Here is a 19,602-nt window from a genome sequence, read left to right as displayed (position 1 = left end):
TGCGTTGGCCGGGAATCGAACCCGGGACAATTGCTTGGAAGGCAACTATGTTAACCACTACACCACCAACGCTAGATGACCAAATTTGGTTAAAAAGTGTAAATTATCAGGAACCGAGGCACAAGCTAAAACTTGTACAAGTGACAGAACTTGACCCTATGGGCAAATTTGTCAGAGGGTGCTTCAAGATAACAGAAGTTCCCTGTGCGTTTGGTAGATTCATTATGCGATAGGGAACTCCGCATAGTGACTCTAAGCTCTACAAGCAATTTACAATATTTCATGACAATAATTTTGCATAGGAATTAGCAGATTAACGCTCAACAGTAGATACAGATGAATTCGCGATCATCGAGCATTCTTTTCTTCCGCTAAAACTATAACTGGAAAAAATCGTTGCATCTAATGTTGACATGTGAAATAGCTTTGATATTCAAATAACGCAGACAGCATATCGACATCACCCACGTTGTTTATGTGTTGAGAATTTCACTGAAGTAGTGCAGGACATTTTATCGGATTTAAGTTACATTATAAATCAAATATGTTTTGATGTCACATCATAATGACAATAAAAGCAATAGATTTGAAAAATGACTGGACGAAATCCCAAGATTTACAGCTTTTACCGCCGTATTATACACGCACTCGTGTTGATAAACTGTACTACATTAACGATATCCGCAATAATTCCATTTCGCTCCAAAATTGACGATCTAATTAATGTAATTATTCGGAAAACAGACAAGGAAGTGCTTACTGAACAAAAATAATAGCCATGATTTGCGCCATATTGGCATGAAATATTGTCAGACTATATAAAGCTGATATTTTTGTTTAAGTGATATCACATGAATTTACTTCTAGATAAATTTTGTTCAGCTGCGATAGGTAATGCACGGACTTTGAATCATCGAAGTTGCAATAGCAAAGTTGGCCAGATACCTTGACCCCACATGGAAATGATTGAAACGCGTAAAACTGGACAGAAACTTACTGGGTACGAGCCTGCAAATACTTCTTATACTACCGATTCCAAATATTCGCAAGTAGTTCATAAAAAGCTGGGAAAAATCGTAGATAAATATAGCATCTCGTATGACAGGCCTTCTTTTCATTTTCAACAAATTATAAACGATCTTGAAATTTTACGTAAGATTTTCATACAACATATGACTCTCTTGTACAGTTTGCAGTTGTTGCAGTAATCCCGACAAGTGTTTGTCGATGCATCGCTGGGTCCAGTCTACTGAATTCTGCTACCTAGGTGACTAATTTAAACAGCATTAAGGAATGTGGTGAGAGCAACTTAAGTGAAGTCATTATGAGATCAAAAATTCATAAACTATCATCTTAAACTCTCCTTGCTGCATATGCCTGCCTGCCTGTTCCCCTGTCTCTCTGTCTCTTTCTGTCTCTCTATCTCTCTGTCTCTGTCTCTCTCTGTCTCTGTCTCTCTCTGTCTCTATCTGTCACTCTCTGTCTCTCTCTCTCTCTGAAACCGAAATATTGAAATATTGAGATATTACCTAAATGACGCTTGCGCAGAATGTTCCTGTCGATCTAGTTTCAGAGTGTCAATGATTAAAAAGTTATAAAACTTTTTATGAACTATAATTATCGTCTGAAATTAAAGGCCTCTGGCATAAGTTTTTAAGATGGTTGCTTACGAACTACAATATGTCACGTACATGTCGATTATTGGATAAAATTCCGATCTCCTAAAAAATCGAATAAAAGGTGCAAATTTATTATGAACTTATTCTAAACTTTTAAAATAACAGTAGTTTTTGACAGAAATGTTGCAGTTTAATTGTTCTAATGTATATTACATGGTTTAGAATGTGTGATAAATATTAACTTTTTGCTTGCCATTTTGTATATATACAACTCAGATCTCAATTCAGAGTCTGAATCTGTCACAGTTGGCAATTTCCTAAATACGTAAGTTGGATCTCAATTCGGAATCTGAATGAGTCACCGTTAATATTTTTAAGTACATTACATGACTTGATATGTTCTCCTCTTTTAAAATTGACAAAATTACAAAGTGATCTTACTTTGTGATTAAAATCAACATTGACACGACAGAGAGACTGACTATAGCAATGCGCACGCAACATTTCAAAAGTACTTTTGACTTTCGCTGACTTCAAGTAGTGTAGCTCGATGAATGCAACGATTCTTCAAAAACACGTAGATTTCATTTGCTTTTTTTAAACCAGTAACTACACTTTAGAACATGTCCAGTCAAAGATTAACTTATGTATGTTCAATAAAATCAACGACGAGGCATTGAGGTCGGTTTTTACAACTTGCAGGAAGTCGAATGAAGTAAAGAAATCAAAAATAACACTTAGGATAAAAAGTACAACTTTTCCAAGTTCTAAATAGTGGTCTTTACAATATCTGATAAATATATATTTTATACAATTATAAAAAGTGACGATTATGTGAAAAAATCTGCATTTTTAACAGTGATTAATATAATTCTAAATCAGACGATGATTACACAATACAATAAACTATTATTGGTTTTAAATTTCTAAGAAGAGAAAGAAATAGTCCAAAAATAAAAGGAAAGATGCATTTGACAGGTGAACTATTGAAACCATGACAAAAATGTAAACAAGACTAATTTACTGAGAAACAAATATCGACATATACACTGCTATCAAAGTGTTCTTTAAATCTCATAAATTATCTGATAGTGTACATCGTCGCATCGTCCTTTCAAATTTACAATAATCTTTCCAAAATAATTCAAGCATATATAGTCAGGAAAATCAAACATAACTAGCACAACAAGCAAAAAAATAAATTACATTTGATTAAGAAGAACTGTTTTGTTGCTGCAGCAAAGTCTGTTCAAGATCATTGTACAACTTGACAATGAGATTATTCGGTGAATCGCGTAACAAATATGCACTGTTTACGGCGCCTTCTCTCAGTTAAGGTTGGAGGACCAGTGGAAGGAAATTCTAGCACAATAACTCACAAATGACACTCAATTTGTCTAACCTGGATCGTTTTGTAAGGCAGAAATAAGAATCTTATGGTGGGAATGTAACAACCAAAGACGATAGAAAACAAGAAACGAAATAAAGAAGGAACGAAAGTGCAGTTATATTTTTAACTATATTCAAACATTAAGATTGACGTGCGTACCATTAGTGAATGACTGCACACGATATTAAGTACAAGAATGGCTGGTGAAACATGGAGTGGTCACGTGGTGTTCATGTGATTTAGGTCTGATTTACATAAAGTAATCAAAATATCGATCGATAAGAACACTGACTTGATAAATACACGTATGGAAGGTAGCCGTGTAAGGTGAAAGATGTGTTTGAGATTCTCTCAATCACAATATTGAAATCAACACACTTAACATGATGGCATAAATGGACCATATGTGGGCGTCTTGCTACCATGGAAACGCTCACTTCATACCCATCAATCTCGGTTGTTACTCTCCGTTTTCCAGTGCCGATTGTTTTACGAAACACATACTTGACGTGATTCATTATAGCGATGACGATGCCTCCTCCCGAGACCGATGACATATTCAGACCTTAAACGGCAAGTAATATGTGGACGGAGTTGAAAGAGCTGAAGACAATTAATTACCAATTACCAACCAAGCAGACTGATCGGATTACTATAAAGCTTGATCACTTTTCAACTACAAACTTGTGATTTTAGAGATAAAAAGTACAGCTACTTTTCTATACATATTGTTAAAAGACGATATTTTGAGTCATGTTTCAGTCTTCAGCTAATCAATATGGAAATAGATTTAGTCGGTATTGGGCAAAATAATCCAACTCCAGCTTCAGAGCTATGCAAATGTGAACTACAACGAAGTCGACTTGAGCGGTCAATTATGTATTCTTGAACAAAGTTCTGAAGTTAATTTGCGTAGAATGACTCAGATCACGATCCACTTTGCGCATACACATGCGCAGATGACACTTCATATTTTAACTCTGTTGTTCCTTCTTTCATTGACAACTCCAGCAATCTATATCCATGCCTTCTTCGAGGAGATGGAACCTTTGAAATGACAAAACATAAAATGAAGAAGTAGAGTAAAGCATATGCTAGACTGAAAATCAGTGTACCTAAAGGATTATATAAATAATTTTACGTTGGTCGATCGACTTGCGATATGCTTGAAAAATAACAAGTAGCTTATAATATAAGAAGAAGTTTAAAAGAATTGTAATTGTTCGTGAAAACCTGAACACTTTCGTCCAACGATTCAGCGTACACCGTGTATGACCCAGCACACAAACAGTTTTTTTCATAAATCTATTGGGCATGTTGCACGAAAAAAGCTGACTGGATTCGTAGTACACTGATCTGTGAAGTGGTAGTGTACGAGTCGTCGTCCGAACGGTGCAGGGAAATTTGTTCCCTATGATTTTTTGGTGAATACCATGCATCAAATTCCTAATTATTATTTATTATTATTACACTTTATTTAAAGAGGATAATCTGATTACAGTAAAGTAATTGTAATTTCCATCAGAGCCCTCATGAAAAGAGAAGGAAAATACACAAACAAATCATCGAATAAACAAAAACATATGGAACAGACGAACAGAAGACGTCGAAGACAAAAGAAAAACAGGCTAGTCTAAGTCAGAGCCTTCATTACAATATTTCATGAAAAGATAACCATATAGTTTTGATTTAAACGTCGACAAGGCTTCACAGTCACGGATAGTTGGGGAAATGGAATTCCAGATTTTAGTAGCTCGATATACAAATGATCTTTGACCCCTGCCTGTCCTAAACATTGGTGGGTAAAGGTTACCATTACTAGAACTACGAGTATTTAAACGATCCATTTCTGAGAGAGGTTGGAATAGATCACTAATATAGCTTGGAGCGAGACATTTAAAGCTTTGAAAGTCATAACAGCAGTAAAGTATTCAATACGTAAATCTATTGGCAACCAGTGCAAACTAACAAAAACTGTTCGAGAAGGAAAAGTCGTGTCAACTTCGAGAATTCCCTCACCAGCCTTTTTCTGGAGTTTGTACAATCTTTGGAGATTGGTCTTAGACGTACTAGCCCAAACAATACAACAGTAGTCAATTACAGACAAGAACAAAGCGTTATAAACTAGCAAAAGAACACTCCTTTGAGAAAAGGGGCGTAGTCGTCTTATAACACCAATTCTTGCAGACAAAGTCTTGCACAAATTATCTATGTGGTCATCCCAGCATAAAATGTTGTCTATTTGAACACCAAGTAGTTTGTGAACAGCAACACTGTCAATGAGCGTATCATTGACCTGAATGTGAAATGAAATATCAGAGTCGGCTAAGTGATAAATTTTTGGGCGAGGCGCAATAATCATATAATTTGTTTTAGTGGTTTTAATTGCCATGCTATTGTTATGAACCCAGTTTGAGATTGGAACGAGATCTCCATTCAGTCTCCCCTCAACTTGTTCAATGTCAATTCCGGAAACACACAAAGTTTGGTCATCGGCAAACATATCTAAGCTTCCCATGTTCAGGCAAAGTGGAAGATCATTAATGAAGATCAAAAACAGAAGTGGACCCAAAATGGACCCCTGAGGTACACCACACGTAATCGACAAAATATCGGAGTGTACACCTAAACACAGACAAATAGAGAAACAGACTAGCAACGCGGCATGCCTTTTGTTCCATGGTCGTCTCGGTAGACTATGGCCTTTTCATATTAAAATGAGCTCCAAAGGTGTTAAACTTTTTGGAGACTTTGTTTGTGGTTGATAATTGCACGAGATTATGCGAAAAATACGACGAGATGGCATCGTGCTGCCAGTCGCGTAGCAACCATAGTTACTTTGTGAGCTCTCAGGGCAGAAACACTGCTTCACACCAATCAAAACATAACACGCCAGCAGTTTCATAAACATGTTCTTCCTTGACGAACGTGTAAAAGACGGTATGACTGACCGTAAACCATTGAGTAAAACCAGACAGTATCGATAAAAGTCTTTCAAATTTGGTTCAAACATACTCATTATATATTCATAAAAATATGAGAGGAATTTTTAAAACGGTAAAACTCACTTTCCTGAAGCTCAAAACACTCCCCTTTTCGCCAGCACGCCAATTCCGCTCAGCACCACACGACAACAACAACACAAACTTTGCCGAACATACTTTCGCTTAACAATTGGCGAAAATCCGAAAATTACCGAAGGATGCATGGTCGGCACTCTTCGGAAAAGAGAGGCGAGAGCTACCTGAGGCGAGGCGAACATGGATGGGTTACGAAACCGCTTTACGCCTTGAACAATACCCGTTGCTAGTCTGTTTCTCTTTGTCTGTGACCTAAATAGCTAACAAATAACTAATGCTTTTAAGTAGCAATGTAAACTCGAACGCCATCGGATTTCAACATGAACTTACGAACAGGTAAACTTAATTCCAATTGAGCATGAAATGTACATCCATGATGTCATATCGCACCTTGTCCCTTTGGTGTCGTCTGGCTGGTTTCCGTAACTGCGGACGAGGATGTTCCCGATGACGTAGTATTAACCGTCGACGCCATCTTTTTGTATCTTCTCAAGAATATTGACCTTACCTGCATAGAAACAGTCGATAAATTAACCTCAGCACCAAGTAAATTGAAGGTATCAAACCTGACGATACAAAATTATGCTTATTCTCAAACCAATACTCGAACAAACAAAACAAAAATTTGATTTACTAAATTTGCCAAGAGAGGAAGTTTTAATAGTCTGAAAGTCAGAATGATATGAAGTGTTCACCGACATGTTGGCTTAGTGTCTTAAGACACTGTCTCAGCGCCTCATAGTGATATCATGCACAACTGATTGGGACAAGTCATCGTCTCGTATGAATTATACCAAAAAGAATCTTTAAAAGATTGTTTAAACTAAAATGGTCGTCGTGAAGACAAATGACTACTTTTTTTAATTCGTGTAATGCTCTCACCTCCTCGTTCGTCACACAATGGCAGATGAAAATGAAGACACCCTGTAGAAAAGGAACAATGTTCACATCAGCAAAATGTTGAACTTTTCAAAAATAAAGTACGGATGATTTGTGTTGGAATGTTTCATCGTGTTGCCTGCAATGTAGCAATATGACACGATTTGTGTCTGGTTTCGACCAATCGACGATCTAGAGTTGCTATAAACTGATCAATTGTCTTCATTGTCGTTCTTGTTTTTGAATAAATACATGCTTTATCGGGAAACACTTTTGTCTGAGCACCATGATCTTACCTGCAGTGAGTTACAAATCACGAAGAGATACTGGAACAGGACAGTGTTGGCGTCCATTCCAAACACACCGAAGAGCCAGGAAAGACCAAGCAATGGTTGAAGCATCAAAATGGCGCGAATCCCAGTCCTGTAGATTTAACAAAACTGATATCTTTAACGAATTTGCAGCAATTTCAAAAAGTGCAATTTCTGTCATAATTTAAGAACCTATCACTGAACACTATCTGCATAAGTCGACGAAAAATTCTAGTATAATTTCTACGGTTTTCTACTCAGTCATGAATAAAAATTGTAAACAAACTTACTTGACCCTTTGTATTTCGGTTTTGTCTGCATTGGCTTTCAAGGTCATAAATACCCGGATGACCAGAATAAGAACTACAGTGTTCGCCTGGCCACAAAGACAAAAAACGGTGAACGTTATTTGAAAAATGAATCAAATATATTTTGGTTTCTTTACATTAGTTACTGACAAATTTCCAAGCGTGTTTTCGTCTTTACCCTGTATTAAAATCAAAGGCTTTTGATGATAAACTTTTCCCATAATTCTCGTCGTTCTGATTTCCCTGAGATTATACGCGATCAGTCATGTCATCATCGGGAAAATACGATAACATAGTTTTGTATCATTTAATGATAACAAATCACTTCTAGAAACTGAAATAAATGATTTGCTAGGATGCCTTTAGAGAACTTACGAATATGATGGCGAGTATAGGTCCAATGAAAGCCCAGCTGAGTCCGTTATCGGTTGACAGCCAGCAGTTACCGCTTCCTTTACGACCATACCCATCGTGGCGAATAGCAAAGGTTATGCCAACGATGACTATAGGGAGACCTGTACTTGTATTAAGGTATGATAAAAGTAGATATTAGAAGGAAAATACTGTCGAGTCAGTACAGAAAGAGGAAAAGCTGGCAATTGCTTTAGAAAGCACTGTGACACCTTACCGTACCGTAGAGGTAGCAATATCACGCATGCGTCATGACATGATTGCTCTTCAATGAGTCCATTTCTATCAATTTTGAAGTTGTCTTCCTTCGTTCCTTTCTTACTGCATTAGATGCCTGCCCTGTGATTAATTTTCACATCGATTTCTGCTAAAATACATCCTTAGATTCTCATGAATTGGCTTTAAAGTCAGCATAAGTATTTCAATACCGGTTTTAACACTTTTATAGGAAAGTTGTGATCGAAATAATCACAGTGTTTTCTTACCCCATCCAAGCAGGAAGAAAATCCAAGTCTTAATCTCCTTTCCGAATATCATTGTCGATTTCATATACAGATGGATTCCTTCGATCAGCATCCAAGTAAATGCAGCAAGGAAGAAGTAATGTAGCATGAACGCGATGGTAGTGCAGATTGCCTGAAAGACAACATTGAAATGTCCTTCATGACAATTGAAACCGATGGCAGACACTTCAATTATGAAATACAAATGTCATCAAACTTTTCCGGGATACAAGGCAGCAATGAAACATATGGTCACGCCAACGTTTGATTTGGGATGTTTCAAAAGTAGAAAGATAAGAATAATTTAATATTAATAAGCTAATGGTGGGTAGACCACATGTTGGCGGCACAATTTCTGTTCATTCCATTAATTCGCTGTTATTTTTTATGCATCGCAGAGCTGGTAATATATTTCGACCGATAAATCTTTCTATTTGGAGCCATATGGGTCCATTAGTACGTGTAGCTTTAAACGACTGTACAAATGGTAAATGTAGGATTTCTACTTAAGCTTCAAATTCACGGAAACACAACATGGAACAATCGCTAAAAGTAAAGTTCAGGCCCGGATCTGGACATTGGGTGTATCGAGAGCTTTTTGTTTGTACGCTATTCTGTAAATTACAGTTTTATCAATACATTCTCTTGTAAAAAATCTAAATATGAGATTGTGATATATCTGGTAAGTTTAAATGTGACAGTTCAACTAAAATCAGGAAGCAATATGTTAGATAGTAAAAACCTCGATCTCGTGCTTGAAACCAGCGTACCTTGACACAGAAATATATTTTACCGAGCTGCACATAAAATCATCATGATGTAATTTCTGTTCATCTAAAATTGAGATAATAACTTTCTATGGAAATTCAAGCTATAATCTTTGTGATTGTAGCCTCGTAAAATATTAAATGCTTTTTATAAATACGAAAGAATGACAGCGACTCTGAGACTGATAAATTTTCCGATAACATGATGCATGAAACAGACAAACTTTGAAACACACTGCTTGTGTCGGTTGAAATCTACACAGAGTGAAAGAAACGATAATCAACGCACCGAATTGTAGGTGGCATCGACGCCACCAATGAAGATGAGTTGAGCGGCAAGCAAAGACATGGCCAGGTTTGCGTGAATTATGATTCGCTGAGATTTGAGAAGCCTGCAAAATAAGAAAGTAGCATCGTTATAAGTTTTTGCGTATTGTAAGATACATTGTTCTGAATGAGTCAAGCTTCCACTTTATTTGGTCCGTACGGCGTCGAAGATGAAAAATTAAGAGTGGTGGGTGTTTTAAATTTTGGGATTTCCTTTCTTTGAGAATAATGCATTAATTTGATTATACAAACATCGCCGATTTATTTATAATAACGAAACGCAGTGATTCAGTTTTTTTACCGCCATCGATTAACTTTCGGTTTATATCTTTCAGTAGATGCACAAGTTATCCATAAATCGTTCCGAAATGTTTCAGATCAAAAAAGTACCACATTATTTGAAGGAAGTAAACATCCTCAAGACTTGTACTGAAGAGCATATCTGTCGATCTCTGCGGGTTTCCACTGAATGGAGGTAATTTTCATATGATTCATACTTCAGATAAACGCCTTTCATGTGCAGGTGCGAGGAATGCTGTGAAACAGACATAAAAAAAACACAATGTACTTTTGACTGTAAAACGTTATTTTGAGTGATGGATCTCGACTTACTTTCCAACGAGGTATATGAGTAGAGTGATGATGAGACAGAGAATGGATAAACTGACGCCGATGTAAGTCATGTATTCTAAAATATCTTCATGGATACCAAGGTCGACAATCTGTTAGGAGCAGAAGTACAAAGTATAAATAAAGTAACATTAAAAAGGTCATTATATATATATATATATATATATATATATATATATATATATATATATATATATATATATATATATATATATATATATATATATATATAATACAAATTACTTCAAGTATAAAGCAAGAATATATGTTGAATATTTATACTTGAAGCAATTTGTGCTATTATTTATAACACTCTGCTTTCCGCATCCAGCACTGTAATTTCCCACTATGATATCTGTATACTTCGATATATATATATTGAGAGAGAGAGAGAGAGAGAGAGAGAGAGAGAGAGAGAGAGAGAGAGAGAGAGAGAGAGAGAGAGAGAGAGAGAGCTTAAAAACTAATATGAAAATAAATTTTACATTTTAACACAAAATAAGTCATTTTTCATTTCAAATAAAGTATTGGGAGTTAGACAAAAAGTAGTGGCGACAATAACCTCAGTGTATTGCATCAATATGGCGAAATTGGTTAAATGGTTACAACGACACACTGTGTGGGTCAGATTGGTGGCGTCATGATCCTGCCAGCAACCTTCAGACGACCATGCCCTGAAGACAATAGAACAATAGAGATATGCCAAAAATTAATATGTACAACCAAGAATCGTATGTTCACAGTAAGGTGTGTGTAATTCGTGTTTGTTCCAAAATTCTAAGAGACGGCCTGTTATGGGAGAAAGACTTCTTCAGATGAAAAGTGTTATTCAAACATCTTTCAGAGTAGAGTAAACCCTTATTGTATTACCTACACAAAGACATATTTGTGTTTCTAAATGTAGCCAACTTTTTTTCACAAGAATGGTATCTACTAATTTAAAATAAACTTTATTCTCTTAATTTACGATTGTATGTGAAATCAATGGTTTTCTTAGCATGATTTTTGCTGAAGAATACGTCAAGATAATGGGAACCTTATTTTTGACATAGACCAAAGATTCACTCATATCTTTATTATTCTATATGATAGTTCTTCATAAATATCACATGGATAGCCACTAATGCAACGTTCCCTACATAGCAATGAATATAATGTCTTTAACTACATGGCAACCACTTCTACCTCTGCAAGCACTTAAGCCATGGATTTCAAGAAATAAGAACAAAGCAGACTGCATACTTTTAGGTGCAACAGACAATTACAACAGAGTCGTTCTTGTCTGTTCAAGACATGCGGTTTTGAGATTACCTCAAATCGTTCCGCCAGAATGAACAACTCTGCTCCAGTGTCAGATCCTGTGTACGAAACAGAGAAAAATGAGATGAAACATTGTAGAGGGTAATCGATGGGGCCACGAATGTGTAAAGATCTGCCACCTTAGACACCCAGTAAAATTTTACAAGTAAAATGACTATTTGGAACAATACTGATTTATGCATTGTGCGAGGGGTGTGAGTAGCCGATGTTCACCGCACAATTGCAATTACAGAAACGTACCTCAATAAAATTGAGGTGAGCCGAAAAAGAAAAATGGCTGGGTTACGTCAATGGCATAGAGGAATCATACCTGAAACAAAGCGAAAAGCAAACAATTGAAGAACACAGTCCAAATGATTGTAAAGTCTTACCTCAATTTTTTCGAAATAAAACGATATTAAATCGTTTGTGAAGTTGGCTCGTTTATCATCCTCCAAAACAAACGACACAGCATAAATGTGACTGTTGAATCTAACGTCATCAGAACTCACATCCGCCGCAGTAATGTCGTCAGGCGCGACTTGATGAAGTGTCTTATAGACTAAAATGGCCACGTTCCCTGTGAAAAAAACCCAAAACTTGCTGTTTTTAATCTGATTGTGAGTGATGTAGACAGATATTTTTTGCGAGTCTGCGTCATATGTATGTACACTGGTACATCGCACATTGTCTGCTATAAACATCCTAGGATAACAACTTCAGCACACAGAGTGCATTGTCTTCAACAACTTCGAATATAGTAACTTGCTCACCAAGTCGCTCGTCAAATGCATTACGTGGTACAGAAAATCCGCTTCGATAATCTTCACCTTTGACCTGGATGTAGAATTCATCTTTGCCGGGTTTAACGCTGTACCGTGCATGCAAGTCTGAAATGACAAATAAACAAATAAAAAAATAAAAAAAGATTAGCCTAACAAGAAAATAATCAAGACAATGACGTATTGGCTACTGATGTCATGTTTTTCACAATGATGCTATCTTTTATTGACCACGACATTAAAATGTGGTAAATATGAAGCGGCAGGTAGACCTGTTTTTATTTTCAGTGATGCTGTGGTATTTTTCAAAACCTTGATAAGGTTCTTTAGCTGTCAAAAAAATTCGTTCATAATTTTGACGGGAAGTCATCATGGAGGTCGGAAACGCGATTCCTCATAGTTCTGTTTTGGATTGTGCTGACATGTTTATAGCATATATCAAGCTTACTGTTTTACTCTACCTAAATTGTCCAAGGCAATGACATCATCCTGCACAGCGCTTCCCGAGGCGACGTATGACGTAAAAGTGTCCATCGTTTGCAGAAAATGGGCAAAGGTGTCGGGTGAATTCTGTAGAAAGTAAAACGGAATTGAAAATGTAGTTTTCATGAACTGGGTCATAATTGAAAGTGTGTCTAACACAAAGGTTAGAGGTCAGCTATTAGTAAAGGAGCGATGGAATAATGTTTTTTATGAAACATGATCCACTGTAAACGAGTTTCTGTATATAATTGCACACCATACGGTTTATAGTCAACATAATGTCAAAAAACAAAAAAATATCTGACTTTGTGTAAACATATAAAAAGCGTTTCAACGGTTTATGTTCTCTGACACAGCAAACAGACTAGATTATTACCTCGGTCGCCAAAGATCTCTTGTTGCCCTCGCTCAGTATAATGTCACTTATATCAAGAACATCCTAAAAGACAGAAAGGTACGAAGTGTCACATATAGAAAGTTGCCTTTGGTCATTCAGGCATATTCTTTGTGTTAAACGTCACTATTCTTTGTATTCAACGTCACAATTTCGTGTCCATTTGTTAGAACTATGATTTATATCCCTTCAGTGGACAAGAACATTCATAGAATGCCTTCATCCTAGCACGCTTAACTTACTGGATAGAAATACACTACTCTACTTGAAATTATTCATCGCCCACAAAAGAAAATTGCCAATAAATTGATTACTTTTTCTGATTTTTATGCGCACTCAAATTCCCTTTTTTTCGTCAACTAAACATCCTCCATATTTTCAAACTAAGTAAATACTGTTCTTATCTTGACTTCAAAAATAACGGTTTTCCAATCACTTTAAACAATTGATTTGAACTTCCTCGCCATGGGTACTCTCCACGTTCAGTTAAGGCTTACAGTCATTCATTACATTAAGTTCGCAGCAATCAAGCATTGAAATTCTCCACTACTTAATGAACACAAAATAATTTGCATCTTTTTTATTGATTTGTTTATATGTATTATTGTATTTTTCATTATCTCTTTATTTCTTATATATTTTTCCTTGTCCTTATCCTTAGTGGGCCATGGACTCGACTAGTCCTTGTGGACTATTTCTATGGTCCAAGCCAGGTAAAGTTATATTTTCACTGTGATACATCCCTTGTTATTTTTCTTGTGTATTTGTTTCTTTATCTGGTTTAATAAACAATTTACTGTAGCAGGTCCGTGCAGACAACGTGTTAAATACAAATGATAGTTAGGAGAATTGAAACACTGCATAAACAAACACAAGTGGAACTTATTCGGGATAATTGGATTTTCATATTTTGCAAATTTCTCAAAAGTGTTAGGTGCCATATAGCTGAATGTTGCAATATCGCAAATTACTCATAAAAACAAGTGTGTAATATAAAAAGAAAAGCACATGAGATAACATTTGTAGATTAAATCGACATTATTTCACCATCCAATTATCCCAAATTAGTTCCAATCGTGTTACAAGAAAAACATCTTCAAACTCCCAGATTCTGATGAAAAACATGACAGTAGTCATATCAACACAATTATAATTCAGGATTCTAATACCTGGACAGTGTCCTGATATTTTGCACTGATTCCAGAGACTGCAGTTGTAATGTCCATTAGGTTATCGATGGATGATGACGTCAGATCTGAAGTTGATGTGACAAGGAGAGAAATCAATTCCTCCAGAAGAGCTGAGACTGATTGGTGATCCTTTGGTCTGTTGTCAGTAACGACTGCGTGCCGTATATTTCCAATCTGTACCTATTTAGAAGCAAAAACACCAGTAGGTGATTAAGTGCAACGTTTTTGGAATAATGAAACATGGGTATGACATCGTTTGAATTGACTTTCAATAAAGAATAACAAGTCAACTACTGGATGCGTCAATGCCACACTTAATTTTTGAACAAAGTACTTTGTGAAATGGTGCAGAAATTTATAATACCGTAATATCGTCTAATATCGTGATTGTGTTCTGAAGTCTTTTAGAATAGTTTAGTTTGTTGTTTGTTGACTGCACAGAGAAATCACTAACACTTTCCAATTATCAATTTTAAGTGTTCCACTAACAAACTAACTTGTGTGGTCATCAGGATTACTACCAAAGGATTTCACATGTCCCCACGTCTGCAGATCTTCAGGCGTGAAACCTCTAAAGGAATTGGTAAATTTGTTACAAATCATTGCCAATGTTTGCTTTGTTATTTTGGTGGCCATTTAAACTAGTGAACAATGACGTTCATACGTAAGCACAGCCGAAACGCCTCTTTTGCCATATAAGGATTTTATGCAAATTGACCCTGACTATGTACTCAACTATAATTGATTGAATGAGCGACAGCTTGAACAGATAAAGTGTAAGTTGTTGTACATACCATTCTCTGCTTCCAAGTATATTATACAAATACCACTTTCGATCAGTAGTTACTAAAACATTAAAATTACAAAATATCTGACCTCTCACCTCTAGGTATGACCCAGCAGTGTCATTCGAGGTGACATGTGACATTCCTCCGTTGTTGATCGTCGTCTCTTCCGCGTTGGTCGTGGTTGGGACATCAACTTGTGTCAACGAAGAGCACAAAAAATTGCAATGTAATGTGAGTTTAAGCTTGATGAGAATATGCATTTAACAATCTTTGTAGATAATTTGCGCCTTCTCGTTTCGCACAGATATGGTCAATGGCGAAGAAAGCAAGATAATTTTCATAACAGAAAGTAGTACGTTCATGAATTTGTCTTACTTTCAAGCTCACAAATTCCCGGAAAGAATGGAGTAGCGCAACTCTGGAAATTCCACTGACCACTCTTGGCTTTGTCAATCACTGCGCAACTGCTAGTCGAAGGAGCCGAATCATCTCCCCAGTTGGTGTACGTCACAACGTCTCCATTGACATCAAACCAATCAGCATCATCGTATGTCAGTCCAATCCACGCAAAAGATGCACTGAACAGGAAATACACACAGTGGATGAATACACATGCAGTAAGCCAATGATACTTCAAGTATTTGTAATAATGTGATACACATGCAGTAAGAGAGTAGTCCAATGATCTTTCAAGTATTTCTAATTGAACACACATCTAATCTTGTTCTAAACTTGGAAAACTTCTTCCTAGATTGCCGTAGCAACGTTGACATATATTGTGAATGGTGAGACTGAACTGAATATCGAGTATACGTATGCATTGATATTTTAGTACACGCTAGGCTCATATCGGATATAAACCTTTTAGCAAGTTTACGAACGTGGGTAACACTGCGCTATTTGGTCTGTAACCTCCACAAATGTAATAATCTCCATAAATGTAACAAAAATCAACCATAAATGTAATAAAGTGCACCCATAAATGTAACATCACCCTTAAATGTAACAAAATCAACCAGAAATGTAATAAAAACACCAACCACAATTGTTATAAATGGTAACCATAAATGTAATAAAAAATCACCCATAAATGTAATACTTGTCATCCATAGATTTAATAAATCTATTTTGTCGTTGCAATTGAGGAAATAGCCCTTAAATATTAATCTATGTAATAAGGAAAGCAACTCCACGCATTATTCATATCTTAATTGTTTGCGTTTCGTGTGTTTTGTATATTTGAAAGTCTATTTTACGTTTCCCTGTTTTGTGTACAGAACTGACTGGCCATGGCGAGACACCTGTAATCTGAAGGTCAGTGCAGACTCTACTCCAGAGTGAAGGAGACTGTATAAACTACGATCCTTTAACGCCGTTTTTTGAAATTTGCCGTACTTTCTTAATCAATCGCCGCAAATTCGTCTTCAACGGATAAATTGTGTGGAATAATCAATAGATTGTCTGTATTCCTATTTTGTCCCACTTGAAGTTTGTTCCTTTACTGGGAATGCTATAGGATGTCTAATTTTGTTCTACTTTGTTCAAGGTAGTGTTCGAATTGTTTTTACTAGATTGAAATATAGATATATGTTCTCTTCAACATGTTTAGTGTCGTACATTTCTGTCATAAGGTTGTATATTTCTCTGTTATTTGTTCTGAGTCATCTGTCATAAACTTTGTGTGGTATTACTGGTTGACGAGTTATTTTGACGTTTCCTTATTTATGTAATTATCAGTGTCTAGAACTGCTGTTCCACTTCCATTATCTAACGGTTTGATCAGTAACTCGCCGATTTCTAATAGTGTTCTCAATGTATTCTATTCTGTGTTTCGGAAAGGAAACCTGGTTTAAGGAAAGTATGCAATAACATTACACTAGTCTTATTAAATTTATTATTTACTCAAGGCATTGATAAACAAATGATTATATATACAAGTTCAAGTTTATTACATTTATGGTTGAGTTTTATTACATTTATGGTTAATTTGTTTATTACATTTGTGGTTGCGGGTTGTTACATCAATGGTTGACTGTTTTATTACATTTGTGGTTGATTTTATTACAATTGTGGTTAATATTACATTTGTGGAGATTATTACATTTATGGAGGTTACATGGTCTAGAGCTTTTATTACTTTTAATGGGCATTCATGCTTTCAACACATAAGGTTTTACATACAGATATGCATTTTGTGCAGTTTCTTTGTAAGGGACCCATCAAATATTTCGGCAGGGGGAGAATTTCGGATGGAAGGATCAATTTTCTTGTATTTGCACTGAAAGTATTTTTGTTGATTCGGCATATGGAATGAGTTACACAGTGATCACCATCGCAAACAGTGAACACCCCTGCGATATTATTAATTGAGAAAGGTTCATAAAGTTTGTTGTCGTCGTGGAATATCATCAGCAGCTTGTTTCACTAAGGCCTAATAAAAAAGTATGTGTGCTTCCGGTAATATACCTCCGAAAAGTTGGGTAGGTAGGTAGGTAGGTAGGTCGGAGGAAATTTTGTTTATTTGCTTTTTGTCGGCTGAGACCCAGTAGGGTAAATTTGAGAATTGACTTATTTTTCTTGAAAATGCTACAAAAATGTTTAGGGTAGGTCGGTTTTTTTTCTAGGGTAGGTCGGGTTACAGGAAACACACACACGCTTTATTCGGCCTAAATACTGACGGAACTAGCACTAGCTAAAGATGAGAATAGTGTTGATTTGTTAAAGGTATTTAAAGGTATTCTGTCACTGTTCCAATTTTTCAACAATTACAATGGAAAGAGAAAATCTAAATAATCACAGATTTTAAGCGGGTGGCCGCTTTTTAAAAATAGCACCCTCACGTGGGCATTTTGAATACCAAGGAACGCCCCTTTGACCATATATGGGCATATTTAGATTACAGGTGACTGTCTACCTTTAACATGTTGCCTTTAGATAACTTGTCACAAACACCAAAAGTTGAATAATGTCTGTACTCGTATTCCCATTACCTAATACCAAATATGATGAAAATTTGTTACGAAACGAAAACACACACACCTCGGCTCCTTCTCCACCATTTTATTAAAGACAAAGTTAGACTCGATTGTAGAGTCGATGACTGCTAACGTAGCATTGTCAATGTCAGCACACTCATCTATGGCGCCCTGCCAGGACGTCTGCGTGGTAAACCAATAGCATTTGTACGTTTCATCACTGAATACCGCCTTCGCGGGGGCGCTGTTGGCAGGGCAAGCTGCAAATGGTCGAGAGAAGAATGCTACTTAAACTTTTTAAAGTATATTTAGTATTGTCAATAGCAGGTCGGGTCAATTTTTATATCAACAGTAATACTACGTGATTTTCAAATTAAAGCATCTTCATATTAGTGACCAGCGTCAGTATCATAGTACCTGCTGTAATTCATATTCATTGGTAACTTTTTGCATTTATGATGATGATGATGACGATGATGACGAAGATGATGATGATGATGATGATGATGATGATGATGATGATGATGATGAAGATGATGATGATGATGATGATGATGATGATGATGATGATGATGATGATGATGATGATGATGATGATGATGATGATGATGATGCTGATGATGCTGATGATGATGATGAATTTTTACCATAATATCTCCATTGTTTTTTACATTAAACCTCTTTTCATGGAGGTTGAGACACAGCAAAATAAATTTCAACCAACATTGAAATTACAAGTAAACAATTCAAAAGACAAATAACAAGAAAATATAAAATTAAACGTATTAAAATATATCAAGGACAAAGACAAAAAAGTTGATGAGGTTGAAGCGAGTGTTTCCGCATTATTTTCAGACAAGGCTACCCGTCGATTACCTAGCAAAAATTTAATAGAGATTTCACTTTTGTAAGTCAAATTTGAAAACTCGGTGTCTAGAAATTGAGGGCATAACATTAAATGACATCTTGGGTCGACGTTACCGTGGCAACCGACTGCAGACGGTTCTATTTCTGTGTGTTTTGTGAACAGGAGCATTGCCATTTCGTCTCCATGAATAGGAACATGTCATTTCGTATCTTGATTGCTACTTATATACGCTCATTGAAATCAACTTCATGTTTTTACGACTGTAATAATTCTCGTTAGTTTTGCATGATCTGATCTTTTCACCTTTTAACGTTTTGAAAACACACAAACTAACGGTTCTTCACTGACCATGATTGTCGATTATATTACCATGCCCTGTCCATTGCGTTTTAATTGGTCGAGCTGAACCACGTGACTGCCCACAAATACACAGTAATGGTTTGTTTTCATGCCAGTGAATATGAATAATATTGTAAACACAGTAACTTTACGGCTAAAACGAAAATTGTGATTTGTACAAAGATCATAATCAACCACAAAATAAAAAGGAGCATTTGTGGGCCAAGTTTAGACGCTTTTTTCAAAAAAATCTCCGGAT

At 36.1% G+C, this 19,602-nt stretch overlaps 1 protein-coding gene and 1 non-coding gene across 3 annotated transcripts in view; both read right to left on the bottom strand.

Annotated features, from left to right (window-relative positions):
• Positions 1-72, bottom strand: Trnag-ucc (transfer RNA glycine (anticodon UCC)). The gene has a single exon. It is a non-coding gene; the product is annotated as a tRNA-Gly (tRNA).
• Positions 73-1,730: 1,658 nt separating this feature from the next.
• LOC139119490 (adhesion G protein-coupled receptor L4-like) overlaps positions 1,731-19,602 on the bottom strand; it is a 70,285-nt gene continuing 52,413 nt past the window's right edge. For both annotated transcript variants that reach the window (XM_070683340.1, XM_070683341.1), the window contains exons 7-25: positions 18,201-18,396; positions 15,537-15,739; positions 15,257-15,354; positions 14,353-14,553; positions 13,166-13,228; positions 12,768-12,876; positions 12,298-12,414; positions 11,917-12,104; positions 11,537-11,583; positions 10,788-10,899; positions 10,208-10,317; positions 9,558-9,660; positions 8,484-8,634; positions 7,963-8,102; positions 7,570-7,655; positions 7,265-7,391; positions 6,972-7,013; positions 6,480-6,597; positions 1,731-4,056 (exon numbers count right to left, since the gene is read on the bottom strand). In XM_070683340.1, coding sequence (XP_070539441.1) covers positions 4,025-4,056; positions 6,480-6,597; positions 6,972-7,013; positions 7,265-7,391; positions 7,570-7,655; positions 7,963-8,102; positions 8,484-8,634; positions 9,558-9,660; positions 10,208-10,317; positions 10,788-10,899; positions 11,537-11,583; positions 11,917-12,104; positions 12,298-12,414; positions 12,768-12,876; positions 13,166-13,228; positions 14,353-14,553; positions 15,257-15,354; positions 15,537-15,739; positions 18,201-18,396 — 2,243 coding nt within the window. In that variant the 3' untranslated portion in view covers positions 1,731-4,024. The remainder of the gene's footprint in view (positions 4,057-6,479; positions 6,598-6,971; positions 7,014-7,264; positions 7,392-7,569; positions 7,656-7,962; positions 8,103-8,483; positions 8,635-9,557; positions 9,661-10,207; positions 10,318-10,787; positions 10,900-11,536; positions 11,584-11,916; positions 12,105-12,297; positions 12,415-12,767; positions 12,877-13,165; positions 13,229-14,352; positions 14,554-15,256; positions 15,355-15,536; positions 15,740-18,200; positions 18,397-19,602) is intronic.

The sequence above is a fragment of the Ptychodera flava genome, chromosome 19, assembly GCF_041260155.1.
Source record: "Ptychodera flava strain L36383 chromosome 19, AS_Pfla_20210202, whole genome shotgun sequence".
Lineage (NCBI taxonomy): Eukaryota > Metazoa > Hemichordata > Enteropneusta > Ptychoderidae > Ptychodera > Ptychodera flava.
This window is presented reverse-complemented; position numbering and strand designations above follow the sequence as displayed.